The following is a 25,054-nucleotide window of genomic DNA, read 5'->3' on the forward strand; positions in this document are numbered from 1 at the left end:
AACAAGAACAAAATTAAAACCATTACTTCATTTTGTAACCTAGAGGGAAAAGAATATTCACTCTAGCTTTGAGGTTAGCACTCCTTTCAGACTTTCTTTTATGTAGTATATACTGTACCCATAGTAATATCCCTTTCTCACCACTTCCCTTTAAATGTCTTTGTTTCTCGACAGCAATCTCCTCCCTCTTTACTCCAATCCCGAGATAAAATAAGCTTTTGTAACTCCCCCCATCACTCCTTCTTTCATTTTGCCTCAGCATTATGCTCCCATTCGACCTTATAACAATTTACCTGCTTTTCCCAAGGATTTTTTTTTTTTTTAATACCAAGCTCACTCCTTGATAAAAATATTTGGGTCAGGTATTTTATATCGTCAACTGTTCAGGCCCACGAGATATGCCTATAGTATTCTAACTTATCACACTTCATTAAGGAACACGAGAAAAGAAAATTCAGCACTAAAAATCTCTTCTACAAAGTTTTCCAAAAAGCCTTCTACTTTCACTCAAAAAGTTAAGCTGCCTTTGTTGGAATTTGAAGTGCTCTCCTAGCATGTCATTAAGATGAAAAGGTAGGCATAGAAAACTTTAAAAATAGCCAAACCAGAAAACCACACAGCTCTTTATAACATTACAGACTCCGCAGGAACATTTCAATATTGCTGAAAATTAACAGGTTCTTCAGTACGATGTCCTCCTATGCCAGCTTCAGAATACTGAAAAAAAACTCCTACAAAGGGAAAACAATCAGTGTATAAGGGGAAACAAAAAGAGCAGAATGGCAAGTGTATTTCAATAGCAAAACTAACGTCTTTCATAGCTATTTACAGGATACATTAAAATCAGGCAGAATAATATTATGTCATGCAGCATATGCTTGAAAGCTTTCACTTAGCAAAATCTTCTACTGGACTATACAAATACCTTATTTTGCTTTCATCATTGTCATAGTCTCATTTGCTACAACTGCTACACAAAATTAAAAATCATAATGAAAATTAGGAGTTATATGCTAGAGGAAATTGTTACTGCTAATTACAAAATTTAAAAAATGCAAAAGTAAGGCAACTCTTTGTGAAAAGGAACTGAAAGCCCTCATTCCGATTTCCACAACACTGTGATATGTGACAGAGCTGAGCTAGCAAGGCAAGGCCCACAGGAAGAGGCACTTAAGAACATTCCACAAAAGCTGTGATTAATCCCCAAGTAGGAAAATATCTAAATTATATCGCTGCTTTGAGCAAGCTACCAATATCTGCAAGAATCAAGAGAGATCAGTATTAAAACAAGTGTTTAATTTCAGCTGAAGATGCCTGAAGGAAACAGAATGACTTGCAAGTAGCAAAGAACACAAGTTGTTTCTGTATTCCTTGTAAGAACTAACAGGCTCGGCACTCAGTTACAAAAATACTATACAGGAAACTTCTTTTATTAATTGGCAGGTTGTCTTTATTTCTTATTTAACACCAGTATGAGTGGCGCATGATAAAACCAATAGAATCCAGCTGACATGAACTAATACTTTAACAACACTTATTTCCCACTAAGTAGTTCACTTTGCAATGTCATCTTAATCAAGCTTGAAAATTCATTTTTGTAATTGTTAATAGTATTAACAATACTTGTTTCTGGCCCACTATAGATGCATAGATGACTAATAAAGTAGATCTTAATCCAGAAGTAAGACAAAAGCTGTCAGTGGTTTAACCACATGAAAATTATGTGGGTATCATGGACTAAACATTATATCATCTCCTTGAAAATGCTGAACAGAAAAACAAAACAAAGATTCCAAGATTTGGATGTGTATAAGTGGTCTGACTTATTGCAAATCATAGATAACCACATATGGAGAGATGAAATTGATGGAGTGATGATGTCAAGGGAGAGGCATAGGAAAAAAATATGCTGAATAGTGAAATGGAACAAGAGTTTCCCATTCTTTTTTTTTTCTTGGAGACAAAAATAAATCACATCAACATTTTACTGCCAAAATGAAGGAAGAGGGAATGAGGAATGAGAGTGAGGGAAAGCTGTTTTAAAGACTGATTTAGGACTGTCTTTTATCTTGAGAAGAGAAAATTTTAAATACTCTGCCCAAAAAGAATGTTATTCACTTTACATCATCACCAGGCTCAAGTGGGATAGGAGCTACCTACAGGTCAGAAAAGGGGATACTCCCAAGTGCTCTCTACTTTTGTTTCTGTAGCCTTCCTCTCTTTTTGGGGGTGAGTGGGGGAGTGTCTTAGCCTACAAAGTGCAACTTCAAAACCTCCCTTCTTTGCCTTCGGGGATCTAAAGCGTCCCCTATCGTTACCAGGATGGTGACAGTGCTGTGCAAGATCACCACGGTCACCATCCTGACTGAGCTAAACAGCTAGACTCGGGTAACTAACCGCACCTAAGATCCTCAAACTAAGCATCATTCCACTTAATCACATCAGCGCTCTGAGCCTGACCTTACCGTCACCAGCAGGCTTGGTTTCCACAAAAACAAGTAACAGAGTAGCAGCCACAGCCACAGTAATTTACAAAGAGAAGTGTGGAAACACTTATTCAGGAGCTCAGCGATAGCTCAACTTTATCCAACACTGCATCCCAGGCACAGGAGACCTGAAGACTAGGCCCTCCTCAGCCAGAGGGAAGGCAAACACCCCACTGTCTCCAAAAATAAGACAAGCATCACAAGCAGCGGGCTAGTCCGGAGCCGGGCAGGAGGGGAGCTCCTCGCACATCCCCGCCCGGACAGGCACCCCTGCCGAGCAGGGCTCAGGGAAGAGAGACAGGAGCCCCTGCGGCTCGCGAGCAGGGAGAGCCCGAGGGCTACTGCTGCATCGGTCGTGGAAAGGGAGCCTCCGGCTGGGCGGCGGGGACGCGCGAGCGGAGATTACTGCCCTCACGGCGGCCGTGCCCTGCCCGCTGGGAGCCCGCGGCCCGGGGGCGGGGCTGGGCTGGGGCTGCTCCCTCCCTCTCCCACCGCCCCTCGCCTCAGGGAGCCCCTGGCCCCAGGGCCGCTGCCCGGCGGCTGGCGCGGGGCCGAGCGGAGCGCGCCGGCCGCACCTGCAGCCTCCCCCCCCGCCCCTCAACCGTCCCCTGGGGCCGTTACAGCCGGTGCCCCCCGAGAGGCGCCGCCGTGCCCGCCCCTCGCTCCCCCCTGACGGACCGCCCCCGGGCCGGGGCAGCCCCTGCTCGGCGCCCCCCTCCTCCGCGCCTACCTCTTCCCCGGGCGGCGGGGCCGGGCAGCGGGGGAGCCGCCGCCGCCCCCGCCCGAGGCTCCGGCGGCTCCTCCGGCCGCAGCATCACCTCCGCGGCAGCTCGCCGCTGGTCCCCGGCTAAGCTCGCGGCAGCCGCCGCTCCGCCCCCGGCTGCCGCTCCTCCCCTCGCCCGGGCCCGGCGCCTGCCCAGCCAGCGCCGCCGGGGGCTTCCCGTGGCCGCGCCGCCTCAGCGCTCCCCGCCCGCCGCCGCGGGCCGCGCGCGCCACCTAGCGGGGCGGGGCGGGAGCGGCAACGGCTGCCGCGCGAGGCGGGCCGCTGCAAGCCCTCACCCGCGGCCTGGCGTTCGCGGCTGACGCCTCTCGCTCAGCTGGGAGCCAGAGCCAAAACGCTCTCTGCGAAGGGACAAGGGGTAAAGGTTTACTGAAAATTCTTGTTTCGAGTCATGACACCTCACCCGTGGAAAAATGATTCAACAAAACCAGCACCAAGTACAGGCACAACAAGCTTCCCCTCCCTGACCATTTCATTCGCCACTCTTAAAATCTAGTTTTTCTAATAGCATTTTGCTTTAACAAGCCCATACTGCAGCCTAGAGGACAGAGGCTGAGACAATGAACGATCAGATGCACTAGACTCAATGTCCATTTTTTTAATCACTAGGAAATTAAAGGCTGCAGCTGAAAATGCAGCTTTAAGGTGCTCAGAACTTCTCTGAGTGAACATTTAAATGACTTGAGGATAGAGACATCTAATTTTATACTAGGCAGAGCAGAACTTCTGACAAAAGACATCCTGTCCTTCTCCCTGAGGATGGAGCTGTGGGAGATTCGCTGTGGAAGCCTGCAGTTAAAGAAACTCTTAGGCCTTCTGGATGCTTCTTCACTACAGAAGATGCTCCTCCTTGCATTAGGCTCCTTTAAAACACGTTCTTAAACCAAAGCGACATTTTAGAGGGACAGATGATCAAGACAGCAGTTAAGAGTTGAGACAAAAATAGCCATCTGTTCTCAGTTTGTTCATTGCTCTTCCTCCTCTGAGCAGGAAACAGGACCTACTTGATAACTAATGATCAGTCAAGGATTGGTAGAGAGAACAGGGGGAGCATTTCTCAGTAACAGTGTGTTTCTTCTCAATAACAGTCTTATTCTCAGTTGGAAGTGGTCAGAAACAGCCTGCCCTCAAAAGAAGTTTGGCCCATGCATCTTGTACTGAAGACTCACACTAGGGTTGAGTGGACTCCATAGTAGCAGGGACATAAAACAATATGCAGTATTTCTCACTAATCAGTTTGAGACATTATCTAATTTTAGGATTTTATACTACATAAAACTACTTTTGAGTGCTGGCAGAGCAGAAGGGCACAACAGGCCTGCACTGTCATCCCAAGCTTTTCTTGGCTTTGGATAAGACCAAATTATTGCTGAATAACGGGAGAAATTTAAATTCAGTTTAGCATTCTTAAGAAAATGCCAAATTTATAGTCTGTAGTTTGCTGAGAAGATCAAAGCAGCCAGGCTTGAAGAGGTACTTGAAACAATAGAAGAAAGAGCTAATAGGTTGCAGGGTTTTGCCAAATCTTCTCTCGAGTAGGGAGACACAGGGATCTGAATTTAGTCTATGTCATCCTGACAACAGCACCAGACAGATCCTGTTACGCTACACTTGAGGTTTTTAGTCACCACTTATCTGAAAAATTTTAAGGTATTTGCAAAACCTGATCTTCCACCAACCAGAACTGCATAGAGGAGAAACACAGTGCATCTCTGGGCACTTTATTTCACATTTCAATTTAAGCTCTCCAGGTCTGGGCAGCCTTCTTGCTATGTATTTGCAGAGTTAACATAGACCTGTTGTCTGCTCAGCCACTCAGGTACCATTGACGCTGTAGACCCCAAGGGTTTGTATGCTGTATCTTTGAAAGAAGTGTTTCTGTCAGGGAAAGATGCACCAGATAAAACTTCAGTGAGTTTTAGGAAGTGTATTTGGGAAGCTTTACCAAATCAGAATGAAATATTCCTAACATTGTATTATCACAGATTAACTGTTACAAAACTATCTATCACAGGAGGAAGAGCATGAAGAGGTATGTTTAGAAGAAACAAGGAGCCAGGGGGAGTACTTTAGGTGCTTTAAAAGTATAACACTAACTTAGATTCCTCCCAATTATTTCATATAGACTATGCCATCCATGTGAGCTTTAGCATTGGCATTATTTACTGTAGAGAAAAACTCTCAAGAGAAAACAGTGCTAAGAAGAACAGATCATGCATTGTATTTCTGTTTCTATGACCAAATGGCTTTGTGACCTCTGCACCTCAGCTGTAAGGTTAGGATAACCCTTCTATCTTCACTATCCTAACAGTTCATCAGTAGAAAGCACAGTTAAAATACAAGGAAAGCCACATCTTGAATTACTTTTTTTTTTTTCAAGATACTAACTTTGCAGGATGACTCAAAATCAAACATTTTTTCTACATTATACAGATCCAGTTACTAACCACCTGAAGTATTTTTGAAAGACAGTTAATAGCATTTCAATGTTGAATAAAACACTGAAATTGCCTTTTGCAAGTAGTTTTTTTTGCATTAATTTTTAGGTCATTTATTCTTAAGTTTGCAAAATATATCTACTTTTTTTCATTTTACAGCACAGGATAGAAAGAGTATGAAAGGCAGACTCAATAACAAGGTTATTAGGGGATTTAAACCACTAGGATTTAAAATTTCTGAATCAGAAGTTCAAGGGTTTATGTAACCTTATGTAGCATTCAGAAAGTCAGATAAATCTATGTTTATATATTCAATACTTTTCTCCTCAGCATTTTAAGAATTCCAAATCCTTTGCATCCTCCAACAGAAAAATGAGAACCCCACATTTTTTTACTGGGTCCACAATATCCAGAACAATAGCAAAACAGCAAAAGAAAAGAAAAAAAAGGAGAGGCCTTGTAGGAATTCCGGTGTCTCACAACAGGAATACCCTGCAATATGTTGGGACTCTACCTCCTTCGTTAGCGTATCTCCTATTTGCTTCCTACCTTTTACTGTCATCTCCATTTTGTCTTACAGCTGTGAATAACTAGGCCATTTATTTTCAGAACTAATGTAGACACACCAGATTATGATACACATCAGCTTTGTCTGTTGTAACCACACTAATAAAGTGGGTTTTGTACAAGCATGACCCCCTGCACTGGATGATGTCCCTACCTTCTCTAGCTCCTTTCACATCATCTGCTGTTCTCATCTGTCTCCTAAACTCTGCTGCTTTGTCCTCCCTTCCTCTGTTCCAGAGCATTGCCAACACATCTGTGACTACAAAAATAAAGCCTTGTCAGTAACTCTGTATTACCAGGTGCTCAAAAGGAAGCATTCGGAAGAAGTCATTGCACCACAGAGAAAAAGAACCACGTTCTCCTGTGGAAAGCAAATGTGGAGGCAATAAATATGCTCTTATATACTCTCTTAAACATAACATCACAGAGCCTGATACAAGTCTTTCATACTGATGAAATGCAAGGTATTTCCTTATACTATCAGGTAATAAAATGGTAGTTCAAGTAGAAAGGAATGTTAATTGGAAGGACAGGAAATGATATCTTATTAGCAACACTTCTGAATTGCTGTAATAAGAAATGCTGGCTAAACAGCACAGCACTTCAAATCACTTTGTGCTTCATATTTCTAAAGCACTTTTAAAATCAAGCATACTACATTAAGTCCTCAGAGATAAATTTACCTCCTATTTGAGAGGACAAGTGATCTATCATAGCTGCACAAGGAGTCTGAATTCTTAAGCCTTGGCTACAATCTCTCCTCTCCAAGAACCAGCTGTACCATTTCTTGCATACTTCTACAGCATCCAAGAACAGCACTGTTACCATCCAACACATTTTTTCCTCATGCTAGTATTGGAAACCATTTATGAAGTACCTTGAAGCTGATTATTCCTCTCTAGCATTACCACATGCAACTACTACATAATAGTATCTGAATATTGACACTTGTATTGCAAGGAACACATGCTCATCAGAAGTAATTCACGCAAGTCTGAAACTAGAATGCCACAGCTAGTTTTAAGATAACAAGAAAACTTCAAAGGGATATTTAGCACTAGCCTAAATATTTCTCCTGTTATTATACCAAGGAGAGGAGGATTTTCAATTCATTGCTTATGAAAAACCCAGAAAGTCTTTGTATCTGTAATCATACATGAGTTTTCAATTTCATAACATAACTGAAGTCCTAACACCTTATTAAGAGCTCATCACCTTGAGAAAAGTTAAGTACTGTTGGCATTTAAAGGACAGACGTGTTATTGCATGGTATTTAACAGTTGCATTCCTTCCTCAAGGAGGCAGCAGTAGGAAAAGTTAGTCTTCCTTTATAATTAGTTTCTTTGTTTAGGAAAACTACCACTAGGGATAACAGTGATTTGTAGATACAGCATTGCTGGCCTGCACGAGTATGCATTTTAGTCTCATTCCCTTAAAGTGTCCCAGATTAGCTTCTGTACTGTGCCTCCACTGCAGGTTCAGTCCAGGTCAATATTAGCATTAGGCTACTCTTTCAGTTCTTGTCCAACCTAAAGCACCCGATTAAGCTTACTTTATCCTCAGATATATGCATTCCTGAGGACACATTCCTTAGTCTTCACTCCTGCAATAACCCGCCCCCCTTGATTCTTAGTGTATTTTACTTAGGACAAATTCTCTCAGACATGGAAGCTTGCTGGAAGGCACAGAAACAGTAATGGATACTAATGGTCCAGCTGAATAGTCTGCACTCTTGCTGCAAAGAGCACTTCCCGCCTCAGTGAAAGTACCCCCCCAGCCACTGTCAGTCCCAAGCCAAGGAACACTGGAGGAGATGCATTTGCAGAGAGTTTGGGTCAACACCAGGCTAATTCTGTCGAAGTATACCTTAATAGCGTCTTCTAGATTCAATATATTTTTGACGTCCTTAAAAATGACTTCTTTGGGAGGTAATGTTCACTATGAATCAAATAACTCAAAGCTGGTAAGTGGAAATTATACTCAATTGCACTTTTTCAATCCATCTGTTGATATTTAATTTCCTCATACAAAACTGTTTACCACAGAGCTTTATTGCTTTTTTACAATCTTTTTCAGGCTGATCAGTCCTCTACTACTCAGTTTTGTTACACTAAAAACATCCTATAATGCAGATGACTTATTACTTTTTTTTTTCTCCAGCCTGGTATCCTTTCTGAAAATAAGCAATTAGAACTGCACACATTAAAAGCATTGCTGAACCATGGTTTTATACAATAAAATAATGTTATCGGTTTTGTCCTTTATTCCTTTCCTGACACAGTTATGTTTTAATGCTAGCAAGTGTGGGGCTGATGTTTTCACTAAACTACCATAACCCAGGATGAGGTCCTGAGAGGCAAGTCTGCTTGGCATTCATCATTACATATGCAAAATTAAGACAGATTTTTTCCCCACACATTCATGCTTAAACTACACTGCATTGTTTGCCATTTTATTGTCTAATCTTGCAGTCTGTCTGCAATCCTTCAGATTTTGCTCCTCGTTTTTTCATATCTATTTTATTCAAAATATCTGATACTTGAAAAATTTCAGCAGCAATACTAGAAAGTTACTTGCTCCTACAGCAATTCACATGTTAAAGAAGGGTCAGTAACTTGGAAATCTCTCCCAGTTTCAGAGCTTTATGCATTTGGGTAGAAGTTCGGAAGTTCAAAAAATACTATACACCCAAATTTTAACAGAGGCAGGATGAATTTTTAAAGCTCACACCGTTTCAAGAATACCATACTAATTTCAGCATTCCTTTAGGAAAGGGGTGAGCCATCAGTTTCTGTGCAAAGTTAAGAAATTTCTTCCAGCTACAAGACATTCAGACTTGAGTGCACAGATGAAATAGACTGGATTCTTTCAGCTGCATACCAATATTAAGATACTGTAGTGCTGTTCCCAGTCTGTCACCTTCCCATAGCTACGTAGGCAAGTATGAAAAGTACTGAACCATACAAATGAAACTAGTCACGCATATATGAAGGAAGGTACAGAATAGAAGTCATATGATTGGCCCCAAGACCAGCAGTCACAAAAGCCCTACACAGAAGGGCTAAACAAAACTCAAGTCTTTTGTCACTAGGTAAATGTTTGCAAGGGCTGCCAAGGCATTAGATACGGAAGAAAACATTTGCAAGTGGAATGAGTTCAAGTTAAAACTTTAATACAGACAGTTATACCAGTTACTTACAGTAACAGTGAAAACTGCATCACCAGCAGCACTTGACAAAGGTGACGGAGGATGACGAACCATCTCCCAGGCTTCATGACCTAGACTTCACTATGAGCAGTCCTCAGGCAAGTGATACAATGCAAAATTCATTATTTGCAGCTACTGTAGGAACAAGCACATCACAGGTTAGTCAACAGGACTGCAGGACAAATGTTTTGAACCCTTGCATACTTTCTATGTGTAGAGATTTGCTCCAGAGGAGGGAGCAGAGGAAGCAAACATTTAAGACTGCTATGAAAACAGAGCCCACTTAGCCACCCAAGAGAAAAAAAAAAGTGAAGCCCATCTACTTTCACACTTGAGAATAAGGATACATTCTTCCTCATTTTTACTTATCTGACAAAGTAATTGAGAAAAAACAATTTTATTTCTATATCCATTTATTATTCCAGTCTGTAAAAATATAAGACTAATATACAACTACATCTAGGTTGATTTTGTAAAATCAGTCTTCATTCAGTGAGATACCAATGTACATTATACATTAAAGTTGTAAGAAAAATACTGATATTTGACATTTTAAACAAGTTCATTCATGTAAAAATCACATTGCAAGTAAAATTTAATTAGAAAATACATAATATTCACAAAAATACACATGTTAAAGACAGCTTGTGAGAACATTGTCCTACATTTAATTCAGCTGTGGAAAAAAAAAGTGATTCACAGTTAGGCTTGACTTATCCAGTACCATAGCAGAACTTCAAAGTAAATGCATCTTAATTTATTAAGAATTTGTTCTTTTTCCTATTAAGGTGCACTTAAATCTCCCAGTCACAAGTAAGGAATGACTTGTCCCCCCACTGTGCACGTACACAACATATAACACTAGTCAAAGGAATTTTAGTTTTCCATTCCATTTTGAAATAATTTGGATATTTATAAATTAATTTATAAAATCTGGATTGAAAATACAATTTACATATACAGGATACTTGATACACAAAGATTACATTAATAGCAGCGTAATATTGTCAATCATGCATAGCATCCTCACTATCACTTTTGGATTTTTTCTTTTTTTAGCTAAAGATAAAATCTGTATAAAACAGTCAAGCCTTTAAATATTTTCTTCCAAGGAGAAAACTGTAAAGATGTTAAAAAATTTAGGAGGTAGTGAATGAAAGGCTAACAATATCAGCATATTTTTTAAAAACCTTATACTGAACCCCAGTACCATTTACATATAAAATTAAGTTTAGCCACTCATAATCAACCGTTGATCATCCTGAAGTAACAATTTAAAAATATTTCATAATTAATAGTGTATGCATTAGTAAGATATGGAAGAACTTTAGAAACTTTATGGTAACTGCAGCATTAAGCAATTACATGCTGTGCAGTCTGTCATTGTAGCTGTAAATACACGCTTTTAAACCCCCATTTTTAGGTTTATTCTTTAATGTTTTTATCAAGTCCCAAATGCTTAGTTTTACTACACGTTACCAAATTTCTGTAAAACAGAACATGACGTGCGTCAAAAAGAATATTATCTCACATTTAGATTAATCAGTTTGTAGGAAAGGTCCTAAGAGATGAATTCTCATGCAATTTAGAGTAGGACCCTAGTTAAATTTCTACAAGTCCTTAATACTGGCATATATATTCAAAATATTCATGCATTTGTTATAAGTACAGATTAGGTAACACACAGTTTGGCAGCACACTAACCTTGGGTGTTTGTACCTAAGCAATAAGTTATCTTGCAACACTAGTGTTCTCAGACTCAACCCTCCTGTGTAAGTTAATAGCTCAAAGCTATTATCCAAGCTGCAAAATACTAATGTACCACATTAGACCCATAATGTATTTCCACTGAAGGAAAACATTACACCTGTATTAAGTGCACTACCAGTTCATTTTCTGTATCTGTGGACCTCCTTTCTCTTCTCATCCAAGTGCCTTTATTCCTTTGATTATTCACAATACATTCAAGTAAAGAAAAGGCACAGAAGTGCAAACTAGCATAATAAATGAAAGTCACCCTCCGCTGATTATTTCATACAGGAAGGAAATTCTTTTGATAAAGGAAAAAAAGACATTTTAAAGTAAACAATCTTCCTTAAATAAAGGAAGTGTAGAGCAGCACTGACGGAAAACATGTCTATTTAAAATCTACATGTTGCAGAATGAACAGTTCTTTTCCTCATCTCACACTAAGTGGATGTAGTTACTTCATTTTTAATAATTATTAGCAAAATAAGTAAAACACTTCAAAATTCTTGCTCATGTTGGAAAAGATCCCATGGTCTATCCACGTGCACACTGAAGAAACCATAAATAAATCCGACAAAGCAGAACTCTAACCTGCATTTGCAGAGTGCCATTGTCTGTTATGCCAACTCTCCATAAATCAAAAAGGGCATGAATACAACCTTTCTTGACACCCATGAGACTTGAACTCCAATGGCATTGAAGGCTTGAATATACTACTGCTTATGAGATATTAATTTAAAATCTGCATTTAGTAAAATTAAACAGCAGTAATAACTGAAGCAATTTTGTTTACATCATCACAAAAATCTTAAATACAGTTTCAGCCTCTGATATCCTATAAAGACTTTCACAGATGCCTTAAACATTAAACTTACAGTTAGTCTCTTGTTAGTAAAGTTACCAGAGGTAGCTGTTTCCCCAAGATAGACTGACGGAAAAAAAGAAAGGGGTGAGTCTCCTTTCCCACCCATCATATCTCCCCACAGGGTAGAACATGCTTCCAAGAACCTAGACTACTGGCTCTGGTAAGCACAGTAACACAGTACAGAACTGGTAGCATCCTACTTCTTTCTTAGAGGTTGACATAGGCTGCTGGATCCCTGGTGAGAAGCTCCATCCATCCTTCTCCCCAAACCCTATTAGTACCCGTCTCATTTTCCTGCCACAATTTATGTTCCCAGAGAAGGGTCAGGTTGGGAACAGAGTGCCAAAGTGGTAAAGCAGGAGGTACTAAAAGGGGAAAGGCAAACAGAATGCTAGCAGCCTCTCCCTGCAATTCTCCTAGTAAGTTTGCAGCTGATTACACACATACTTATGCACTTGCAGTATCAGGACTTGTCATCAGTATTTTGCTTTACATATAGCAACTTTGTAATATTCAAACCACCCAGCCAGTGGTACACAGAAAGATCTGCATTGACAGTTTAGTTCATTGTAATTAATAATTTAATATCAAATGGCTCAAGCAAGTTCTATTAAAGCCTCATTCTGATTTAAATTTTTTTTTAATCCAGGGATTTAATTTAAGCTGTTCTAATTTGTTTAGGTTTGAAGAAAGTCACTTTTTACTTAATTCAGACTCACTACAACAAACTTTTCCTAGAAGAAATCTTTACAGCTTCTAGTAGGACTGCAATTTTAACATAGATTATGTTATGTTATTTCCATAGCATTAAGTTTACATTTGATTTCTTTGAAATTTACTGGAATTAGCAACTAAATCCAATTATATCCTTAAATATTGCAAACTAAAATGAGAACAGGTCTTTGATACATAAGTGTTAAGACTTTCACATTTGAATTTCAAAATCATAGTCATTAAAAGTAAGCTTACCTGGCCATTAAATACCATAAAGGTGCATGACTAATGAGCCTGTGGTTGCACATTCACTTACAAAGGAACAGTCAACTTCAGAAGCTGCCACCTTCAAATCCTGACTGTTGTCAAGTTGCTGACCACTATCAATATCCTTGTTGCTCAATGTGTCAGTCAGGGAACTAAACCAACCAAGAACAACTCTTCCGATCCCACCTACTCTTATTTTTCAGTTTCCTCATACACAGAGCCACACAAACAGCTCTACCAGCTCAACAGCAGTCCAGAAGAGGAATGAAGTTGCTAAAGCAGCTCCATCATACATAAGCAGCACTTCAGATGAACATGAAACCACAGTACATTAGATAGTCAACCTCACACAGTAATGGAAGTTTACTTCTATAGAACCAGTAGTATTCTGCATTAAAAAAAAGTACCTTTAAAGAAGGCTCACAGCCATCTCTTAGCTATCCTTCATTTTAATTTTAAATTTTCCTCATCCAATTTCAGTCATTTATCAATTATCTTCTTTGTGAAGTATTTACACAGAAGTGCAGAATTAACTGAAGTTAGTCAACTCACATAATTTTGAACTTCTTGTATTTACTTCCCCCCCCCTCCTTAAATGTAACTGCAGTGCTCGGTAGGTGGAGAGGTATAAAATGTATTACATATTAAGCGAAATTAAAACATGTATGGCATCCTTGCTTAATACAAAGTACACCGATGTAATTTCACAGCGTTATTATAGTTCCATCTTCTTCTAATGACTTATGATCTGGATCTTGTACTTCATATTCCATGCTAATGCTGCCTGCTGAATGATTCGAGTTCATCTCACTGGAAGGAAGGAATCCATTTTGTGTTGACTCATGAAGGAGTTCAATTTGCGTCAACGATTCTAGGCTTTCGCTGGTAGGTGCGGCTTTTGGAATCTGCTGTGGCTCACCACTATCTTCAATAATAACATCCTCTTCATCACTCTCCTCTTCCCCGGGCAAGAAATTTTCTAAAATATTTGGCATGCTACTTGGAAGGCTAGATTCAGTAGACTGACCGGAGCTGCCAGAAGTCCGACTGTTCCTCACAACATTATTTCTCTGGTTTGCTGGTCTTACCGTAATGATCAAGTTACGGCTGTTTGCAATCATCATGTCTGTAACCTGATCAAGGCTTTTTCCTGAAACTTCTATTCCATTCACCTCCAGTACTTCATCATTAACAGCCAGTAAGCCTGTGCTTTGAGCCAGGCCTCCAGGGACAAGCCTAGATATGAAAATCCCCGGAACTTTCTCTAATCCATGTGGTGTTACTCTGACACTAGAGCCATCTCGTATATAGAATCCAAGGGGTTTCTCAGTTCCATATTTGTAAAGTCGCACCCTACGATGGGTTTCTGGAAGAATATCTACATCTATAATAGAAGACACTGGTCTGAAGTCTTGTGGCATGCTAATGACAATGTGTGGTTTCTTCTTGTGATTATCCGGACGTAACACATTCGATAAGACATTTTTCTTCCTTGTCATAGTATCTGTACCAAAGGCACTGTAGTCTGCATCTTCTGTAAGACATAGCACATTGATGATTAGATCACTTTATATGCAGTCCATATCACATTGCTATCGTATTTTACATTAGCAGAATGAAATCTCATCTAGAAGGTTTCTGGCTTTCTATAACAGAAACATTTCTCTCTACACATGAAACGAGAGCTTTCATGTTATGAGGTTCATCGAAGTTTGTAATACTTTTGGTTTCCTACTACCAAAGACAGTGCACAAAAGAATTAAAGCAAGTTAGCAGCAGGGGAGACACAAAGAACTATATTCTAGCTGCTTGAGAGAAAGGTTAGAATGGAAAGATTGAGTACATTCCTAGAAACATTTTAATTTTATTCAGAGTAATTCCACTTGTTAGTTTTTTCTCCTCAGGTTTCAGATCATTGGAAAAGAACGAATGAAAAAGGGAATGCAGCCAGTGTGCCTATTATTGCCCAGTTCCTGGAAGCTAGCCAAGTGACCTGGATTCAAACTCCAGAAAGCTTATTCCATTCTGCACTCTTCCCTGCCCCCATGCAATGTAGGTAAAATGGCTGTGGAGCAGAAACAAAGAGATCTTGCACACACATACTTCAAGCAAAACTGTTCATACAAGCAATGCTGTAACTGCCACAATTTGATACAGAAGTATGCAAATGGCTTAGAATTTAAAAAAAAGAAAACATATGCAAGTCATACAAATACTTCTAATGGAAAAGAAAATATGTTCTGCAGAAGCAATTCTGATGTCTGAAATGCCTATTTACCAAAGGAAGCTTCCATTTTTCTTTTTAATATGCTATAACTCTCAAAAAAATGAACCAAACCATATTCAGATCCGAGTTTCCTTGGATTTACACTTGTATTTTTGCAATGTTGCATAGATTCTTTTTCTGCAGTGGATAAAAAAATAATCAGGCAGAACTGGTTTGCACTAACCCTGGGACTCAGAAGATGGGATTTCTTTGTATTATCACGTTAAGATGCCATTGGTATAACCAAGAAAGTAAAACTGCTATACATTTCAATCTGTGAATTGAAATAACTATGGAAATGCTATCCTAGTGTGAAATTTCAGGAGAGCTGTCAATTGCTGATGAAAAAAGTACACAGTGAGAGTTGTAAGTCAGAAGATTTTTTTTCTAGGCTAAGATGAAGACATATGGACATGTACCAGTTATACCTAGACTCTTCAGATGCTTTAAGCAAAACAGGACAGGACTAAGTAGTTCCGAAGCAATAGTCTAACACTATTGCAGCATGTAGTACTAACCCCTCCCTGCCCCAGACATTAGGGCTGCTGAAAACAAGAAGAGTTTTAAGAATGATTAGTCTACTAAGTCAGTCTTGGACTTAGTATTCTAAAAGATAAAGGACAACAGGAAAAGAAACAAATTTAAATTAGGCCACCAAAAAAAGCAAAGGTTGTTTGTTTTTTTCTTTTTATAAACTCATATCTTGTGTGTACACAATAGTAATAAAATAGTTCATCAACATGGTTTAAAACATGTGTCCTGATGATAGCCTCATTTATATTTCTTAATTTTTTTTGTTTAAAAAAATAATCACACCTTAAGGGAGGCAAAGCTGTTTGCTAAAGACAGAACATCTTTTGTATTAAAGTTTACAGATCAAGTTGTTCAACAATGTAATTGACACAAACAGGAATTATTTCTGAAGACAGCTAAGTTTACATGGCCATACTATACTCTGGAGTTGCTTTTGTGACAATCTCAGTTACTTTGGGAGGACATGGATGCCTCTCTAGCATATTATATCCACCTTGCATAGTTAGTTTTTTCTTCTGTTTCTCAGATTTGGCCATCTTTTCACCCAGACTGGTGTTTCTGCAAGAGTTACCAAATGAACAAAGGCAACACTAACAGAAATTATTCCACATGTGTTACTTTAGCACAGACACCCCACAGTGCTCTCACTATGTGAGAAGTGCCTATTGACAGCACCCTAGGGACTTTTCTCTCCCATTTCACCCACTGAGACAGCCTCTGCAAAATCGTTTCCCTGCCTTCTTAGGATCAGCAGGTAAAAATGAAGCTAAATCAAGAACTGGGCCAGCAAGAACAGTATGAAGTTTAACAAAGACAAGTGCAAAGTCCTGCACCTCAGATGAGACAACCAAAGAGCCCGGTATAGGCTGTGATCTGTGTGGCCAGGGAGCAGCCTGTTGAAAGGGACCTGGGGGCCCCGGTGGACAAGCTGAACATGATTCAGCAGTGCGCTGCTGCAGCAAAGGCAAACCGGATCCTTGGGCTGCATCCACAGGGGCATTATTAGCAGACACAGAGATGTGATCAGCCCACTATTTGGTGCTTGTCAGGCTGCACCTGGAGTACTGTGTCCAGTTCTGGTCCTCACAAGTCAAGAAAAATGCAGACAGTGCAAAGGAAGGTCACGAAGATGATCAAAGGACTGGAGAACCTGCCCTGTGAGGAAAGACTGAAGGAGTTAAGTCTTTTCTCTCTGCAGAAGCAAAGGCTCAGGGGGAACCTCACCACAGTATTTCAGTACTTAAAGGGTGGCTGCCAAGAGGATGAAGACACATGGAGAAGACGGGGCAATGGGTACAAGTTGCACTGGGAGAGGTCTCATCTCAATATAAGTCAGTCTTTTTTTTTTTTACCATGAGAACAATCAATCACTAGAACAACCTCCACAGGGACACAGTGGGGTCACCATCGCTAGAGGTTTTCAAGATGCAACTGGACAGGGTGCTAGATAATCTCATCTAGGCTCCCTTTCCCATAAAAGGTTGGACCAGATGATCTTTTGAGGCCTTCCAATCTGGGCTGTTCTAAGATTCTATGAATTGCATAAGGAAGAGTAGGAAGGTAGAAGCAAACATAAGAATCTACACTAGCTATGCTTGAGAACATTAGATGATTGTGAATACAGGAAATAATTTTTAGTTTATTTGGGAGTCTGAAAGGTTCTCTCAGAAAAAGCATGGAATTACTATTGTTCTTCAGCAAAAGAGGTTAAGGAGAAAAAAAATTGTAATTTAAGGTTAAAGTAAAATATCATTAGATCTCAACATCAAGCAAGAAGGCTTCAGAAATAGCCTAAAATCTGTTCTTCAGATGCCTAAGAGGGTTAAATCAGTTGTGTTGAAGAGTAGGTTGATTAAAGAACAATCCAACCTTCCAAATCTAAGCATCTAACAGGTAGACTACGTCTGAAGTGTAAAACACCTCCAAAACCACAAACTTACCATTTTCTCTGTAAAATGCATTTTGGGATATCTAATTGACTGAAGATCATCCATTAAAAATCCTATACTCCATTGCTGAAAACTAACGTACTGATTTTTCAGACAACATGGAGCAATTCTTTTAATGTTTGCTTAAAATTTATGATCAAAGAAAAAGTGTGAGAAGTTTTGCCCTTATCTCTACTGACAAACCATCCAACCAGTTTCAAGTTAGACATCTGGTACTTACATTGGGAGGATTTTTGCAATTCAATGAGTTGCAATAGCTTATCTCTTCTATTTGGAACTACAATCACTTACAAAACAACTTGGAAAGGGCAATTGTGAAATAAGATACTAGACAGAAGGGTCTTGCTTTAAATATTGTGTTACTCTGTATTTAGCAGTGAAAGATGACAGCAAGAAAGTGATCATATAGGTGAAGATTTTAGACAAACAATGACAATGGTGACTTGAATATTAGAATTAAGAATGTTAATGAGTGCAAAGGTTATTTTTTTAGGTAATGGATTTCCCCCTCCCCTGCCAGTATGGTATGCATCTTTGTGATCTCAAAAACTATGTAAAAACTTTGTGTAGTGCATGTTTAAGTAGTGTAGATCTGATACTTTACAACTCTGGTTTTAAGGCTGCACAAGCAATGGTAAATTCAACAAGACTAGAGAAAAATATTCCAAGTACCAAAGAGACATTGCATGGACAAGACATGTCATTTTGCCTCATTTCAAAAGCGTCACTTCTTTTCGGTTTGTAGTGGTGACACTTATTTCTAGGCATTTAACACTGCATTGCTCCAGAAGAGCTCTGTTCTTTGGGAAGTTCTCCAGAGAGCCAATGAGTAAGTTGGAAGCATTTCAACTGATTAGTTCCATATTGTTCAGACCTTAAGCCATACTATACCTTCTTTTTTTTTAGAGTAAGTTCATCTAAAGCAAATAGGAAAATTGCACATGCACAATTTGTGCTAGAGTGCAAGCTGCTGATGAAAACTCTAGGATATAGATACTAACATATTGGTACCATTGAAAAACTAGGTTTCTATGGCTTTTAGTAGAAGAGTTGGTTTACAAACAGTACACAGGAAAACAGTGTATCAAAACATTGTTGGTATTGATTTTCTTACAAGTGCTCTTCCACATGCATTGCAACAGTAAAAGGTATTCAGTTTGTGGGTTTTTCTCCTTAAATTCAAAGTGCACAAATTCAGATTCTTGTCAAAGAATTAGAATATCTGGTATTTTACACATTGTCCTATCAAATGTATATCATATTGGACATTCCCAGCTTGCCACAGTAGGCTGTAAGGCTTCTTCACCTTCATAGCAGGTCACATACCAGGATCTCTCTCCTGCCTCTCAGGCCTTCTGTGCCTACATGCTAAGTTTGGCATGTATTACATATACAAACACATACGCATTTATTGCATCCAAGAAGTAGATTTATTGTGTCCTGCAAATGATCACACTAAGTTTGTCCTCTTTACCCAACAGTTAGATCTAGAACTATTCACAACTGCCTTCCCCAACAAGAAATGAGAGTTCACAAAAATCATCACCCAACTTGCTTTCCCACAACTATCAGCTGATAAGGCTTAAAACCTTTGTCCAAACCAAATTTTTCCACAGTTAGTAGAGAAACATCAAAATCAGTTGCAAAAGGACTGGCTTTGAAAGAAATATTATGTAAATATATCTGTGAAATAACAGATTCAAAAGTGCTTTTTAAACAAAACCTAAGATCAGAAAGACATTTATTGGAAGAGATATGAACTTTAAAATTCTCTTTCAGAAGACAAATATACAATCAGAAATCTTAACACTGAGCTGGTGCTTTGCTTTTAGAAACTTCCTTCTTAAGTTACATGACACATTGTTAAAGTAAAAGCATCCCAAGTTGCAAGCCATATGTCAAAACATTTAAGAAACAATAAAGCACCAGAAGGTAGTTGTTTTGCATTGTAACTAGTCTTAGTACTCTAATAATTCAGAACTAGCACAAACCTTAAGATATACAGTTATAGCTACGTAATTTGTAGGGAAAAAGAAATAGTGAAAGGTTGATGAAAACTCATTTCTCCAAGTCTCAGACAAGCAGCATGACTCTGTTTAACCTCTCTTCCACTGCTAAACAAATTTTCTAAAGCAATATTATCGAGTACAAGGCACCTTTTTTCTGGCACCTAGCTAATCAGTTTAAAGCTGCAGTAGCAAATATTTTGGCATAAAGCCAAAGCACAAGGTGTTAACTACAGATAGTGTTAAGGAGAACGTCCATACAGTGCAAGAATGATTTTTCCCCTAGCAGTTTCAAGCTCAAGGTGGCACCAATCTGTATATAGTTACTACATGAAATTTAAAACAAAGGCCCACAAATGCCAATCTGGTTTCAATTTAACATTGTTCAAGACATTTAAAATGTTTTTCTGATCTATTTGCAAAGCAACATAGAGTTAGCCCTCAAGAATTAAATTTTCAAACCCCTCAAATCATTAGCACATTTGAATATAGATGCAATTTAGCATTCTTTAAATAAGCCCCTACAAATCTTGTCTCTTATTTAGTCACAAGTTGTAAGAAAACATGGTTTTAGGAAACTAACCTATGTTTTTAGAAAGAGGACTCAGAATAGCTAGGATATTCTCTACAGAGTTGTTTAAAAAGCCAACTCTCTACTTTTCACCAAAATAAAGCTTCTCAGTGAAAAAGTCTACCTCAAGAGGCACAAACAAATTAACCCTTCAAAGAATCCACTTTTTACTATATACAGCCATGCATATGCAGAACTTGCAGGAGTTGTATATTGTAATTTAATATTCTGCAAGCGAGTTTTAAGGGCATTATAATGAAATGTATCTTTTGTTAAGTTATTGTCTTTATAATTCTTGTATTTACAATGCAAAGTCCCCCAAGTAGAACTGCCCTTCAGGGTCTGTACAGACTATGTCCCCCCCACGCTATTTTATCTTCAGCAAGATTTCTCACAGACAGAGCGACTCCCATACATCTGGATTTAATCATGATACATCAATTTAACCTTTAAATTCCAGATGTCAACAGTACCTGTTAATCTGTTACACTGCAGAATGAAATTCCAATAAGCAACTGTTTTCTGGAAACTGATAGCCATTCTTGACTTGTGCAATATCAAGCTCCAGTTTAGATTTAGCACTGGAGAACAGTTTAAAATATTTTAAATGAATTTAGTTAAATATAATTAGAAGAGTCTAAGGGGAATAATGTGATTTCATTTCATTACAGGATGTCTAGGTTTCTTACCACATTAACCAATAAATGCTTAGGACAGACAACTTCCTAGCTTTCATAAATTAGGAGTCAAAATCAAACAGAAGAGAAAAGAGCGCTTACTCTGGCATAACAAAATTTCTGAAGTTTTGGAGTCACATTATCACAATCGTCACTTACTAATAGCATTGTAAAAGCATCTTGTTGCTCCCATTTCAACCCCTTAAGGTGTTCCTTGGATGCAATATACTAAGAAGTTAATACTATTTACCCTAGATTTTATTGTAGTCTGCTCATACCTTATGTTAGCTTTCCACAAATTGCATGTAGCTTCTAAATAGGTAAGAGTGTAATAAAATTTCATATCTTAAGACAGCAAAAACTTTCCCTCTTCCCCGCAGTGGCTTTTTGCAAAAGATCTTAAATTCCCAACTATTATTGCTGGAAATACAAAAAAGGTAAAGTTCCATTAGAAAACCCACAGAAATTTTTCAGATTATTTAAGAGAATGTATGAAAGCCACAGGAAGTCTTGCAGGTAGAAAAGTAACTTGTGTCATTTATTATAGTTCCAAAACAGCACAGATCAAAGCTGCCCCATGAATAGCAGGTATTTGTTCATACATTTGATTTTCAATTTCAGAGGTACAGCCAATAAAGATCTGTGCAATTGGGTAAATTCATCACACCTAAACAAAACTACGCTGCATGAATTATGACATATCTCTAACTCCTGCAATTCAGCTTTAGTTACAGGCAAATTATCACAAATACAGAATCAAGTTATTTCCTTATTTTCCAAACAAACCTCTGTTCTATATGGCAAAGATGCTAATGGACTCAAAGCCTCAATTTAATCAGCAGAAGTGATCAAAGTGCTCACAACTAATTCAGAACAAAGTACAGTGCTGGAAGTGCTGGACTCTGATGCCAGCCTGAGTTGTTTATTCTCTAAAACTCTAAACTCTGTATTCTCTAAACTAGCCAGAAGACTCTCCTGTCAAAGGGAAGGTGATGATAACTGATACTTTCTACACAGCTTCTTCCTTCTAATCAATTCGTGGCACAATAAACTTAAGTGGGTTAATCTTATTTTTAGTTCTGTGCATTATATCAATTCCATTATCAATTCCTTGCACCAGAGTAATAAGACATAATCCACGATGCTTTAAATAAAGGTACAATGAATAAAGGTACAAGGTATTACAAATGTAACACCAGTAGCAGTCAGCATTAAACATGTAACACTAGTAACAATCTAAAAACATATGGTGTTAAAATATAACCTCAATAATCCCAGTCTGACAAAGTGGCTTATCTGTTCTCGTCATATGGCTACTGTAGGAGATTAAATGGAATCATAGACCTTTCCTGCCTCTGGGTTCTATTAAAGCAAATAGTTCATTCCTTTGGCAATTCAGGACTGAAAACATAGGCCTTACTAGACTATACTATCCTCAACAGAAACAAAGCAAACATTTTGGCAAGCAGCCACACTGGTTTTGAATATTGTTTGTGTCCAGCTGTTGTGGAGCTTATTCATCTTTTGGAGTGGGAAAGTTGATAAAAGCTTCCAATGTCCAAGTATTTTCTAAGGAAAATAAGCCTGTCTTAGCAACAACCAGAAACAGCACACATCTTTATAAAATAGCTAAGCAAGAAGCAGTCTGCTATTCAAAGATCAGCTGACTGCCTTATGATAGGAATTGCACATGCATGTGTTCATATATGTATACACAATGCATGCACACTCACACCTGTATGCAAGTAAGCAGAAAACCAACAAGTGCAGAAATCAGGTTTTCTTGGCTTCTCTGGATTAAAACAATTTCAAATCACATCGCTAGATTTCTCCACTCCCCTTCAGTTCCGTATACTGAATAGGATCTCCTGGACAAGAACAAATACAACTTCAAATCTGATGTTTTTTTCTTCATGAACAAAAGCAGACACAAGAAAGAGACAACCAGAACTTTGTGCCTAGAAGACACACTATTTTTAAAGGCAAACAAACAAAGCACCACTCACATTTGAGGTTTGCTAACTGAAATAAGCTTGTCATTTTGAAAGCTTTAAAATGTTTTATTAGGAAAGTGTGATAAGAGTAGCATATTACAAAGTTAGTCTTCAATTTATACTGACATTTAATACTTTGTGTAATAAGACTTTCAAGATTCCTTTCCATCCTGTAATGGCCTCTCTCCTTGTCTGATCAAGATCAGAATTTTAAGTGAAAGGCATCCAACATACAGAGCAGAAAACCCTAGAGGTTTAAAGTTTATTTTAATTTGCTTACATAAAACCAGAAATAAGCATTTGCTAGAGATTTAACTTGACTAACTGAATACAAGCAAAAAAGCACAAAGTATGAATAGGTTGCCCGAGGAAGCTCTTGCAAGAGACACGAGTTGTGAATACATTTCATGATCAATAATTATGGAATTCAACATGATGAAATAGGACTGAAGGGTTTTTTCCTCCATATGTCACACTTTACTGCAACACAGTATAACTGGATAAACAGATGATTCACAGACTTCAAGTGCACCTACCTTTTCTCTGAATGAAAATCCTGAGTAGAGGATTGGCTGTGGAAACTGCTTTATGATAGTTGTCATCATTATTGATCGGCAGCAGGTCTCCATGAATGTCCGTATATCCCACTAGGACATCAACATTTGGTATCTTGTGCACATGCTGCAATAATCCATAGAACTCCTCAAACTTTCCAGGTTTCGATCTCTCCAGAGAAAATCGTCGAAATTCTGCTCCAAACTACAACAAAATATATCTTACGTCATTTATATAGAAATTCAACATCTTCAAGCAATAGAATGATTTGAGTCTTAAACCAGAAATGTTATGGAATTAAAAGTGCACTAAGAACTACAACCAATAATTTTGAAGTGGCATAAAAAGGTCAGTTTAAACTGTGGGGTTTTTTCCAAAGTTATAACTATTTTTGGTCTTGATAAAACATGTACATTTGAATATGCAAAAGTTGTTTTCATTGTTCCGTTTAGGTCAAAGCATTCACTAATACGGGAGCTTAGCATTAAGGTGACAAACTAGTGCAAGAGTAATTGCAGATCTTTACATGCTTATGAAACAGCCATGCTCTCAGTAAGGGATGGAATTCATACCCAGCACTTATGTTGGTGGCTCAAAAACAAGATTATGGTTAACCTCCTATGGTATGTGACTACCTGGAACTTCTTCAAAGAAATTTCAGTGCACTTTAGAACAGTATGTATAGATTGTTACAGAGCTATGGTTAATCTATGCAAGACTGAGTAGTTTTCAGATTCCCAGTTGCTCGGACAAGAAATGAAAAAGCCACTTTGACCTGAAGATGGCAAAAAATGGCTGCTGCTTTTCAGTACAAACTATGTGCAGTAAAACTTTGGTGAGCTGATCTCAGGTCAATTCTGCTCTTACCTAAAGACAGATACAAAGGAGGCAACCAGCCACTACTTAAGAGCATTCAGATTTGCCTGCATGATCAAGACTCAAATCTTGATTGCATAGTCTTTCAAAATGTGGTTGTAACCAGGGTATAAACTAGACAAGATTCAGAAGATATGCAAAAAAACCCCAAACGTTTAATCACTGGCATTGTACTTTCTGGGGCAGCATTTGCATTTAGTCAGTATGATCATTAAACAAAAAAAAAAACCCAAACCGCAGCTCCCTAGTCCACTTGAGCTTCAGTCTCCTGTATCACCTATACTACAAACACTTATTAAAAACAATGCTAGCAATGATTCAGTGGTGGTAGGCATAAGACTAAACTGGGTGCAAATAAAAGAGTAAACATTTGATGTAGACTAGACATATTCTAATTTTAGCAAGCATAACTGGTAAAATTATAGCGTTCTGCTGAACACAGGCAGGACCCAAAGCAAACAAAATATTGGATAAAAATTACTCCAAAACCTCCATATCGGGCACACACAACACACCAAAGATGCTAAAAGGAATTAAGAGATAGCAGCAGT

At 38.6% G+C, this 25,054-nt stretch overlaps 1 protein-coding gene across 6 annotated transcripts in view; it reads right to left on the reverse strand.

The window, feature by feature from the left end:
- PARD6B (par-6 family cell polarity regulator beta) overlaps positions 1-25,054 on the reverse strand; it is a 97,907-nt gene that overhangs the window by 68,872 nt on the left and 3,981 nt on the right. For 5 of the 6 annotated variants that reach the window (XM_072878915.1, XM_072878914.1, XM_072878913.1 and 2 more), the window contains exons 2-4: positions 23,609-23,831; positions 13,064-14,609; positions 9,472-9,615 (exon numbers count right to left, since the gene is read on the reverse strand). In XM_072878915.1, coding sequence (XP_072735016.1) covers positions 13,780-14,609; positions 23,609-23,831 — 1,053 coding nt within the window. In that variant the 3' untranslated portion in view covers positions 9,472-9,615; positions 13,064-13,779. Of the gene's footprint in view, positions 1-9,471; positions 9,616-9,677; positions 10,157-13,063; positions 14,610-23,608; positions 23,832-25,054 lie in introns of those variants that run through there. The other variant, XM_072878919.1, reaches the window with a different exon arrangement.

The sequence above is a fragment of the Ciconia boyciana genome, chromosome 14, assembly GCF_034638445.1.
Source record: "Ciconia boyciana chromosome 14, ASM3463844v1, whole genome shotgun sequence".
NCBI lineage: Eukaryota > Metazoa > Chordata > Aves > Ciconiiformes > Ciconiidae > Ciconia > Ciconia boyciana.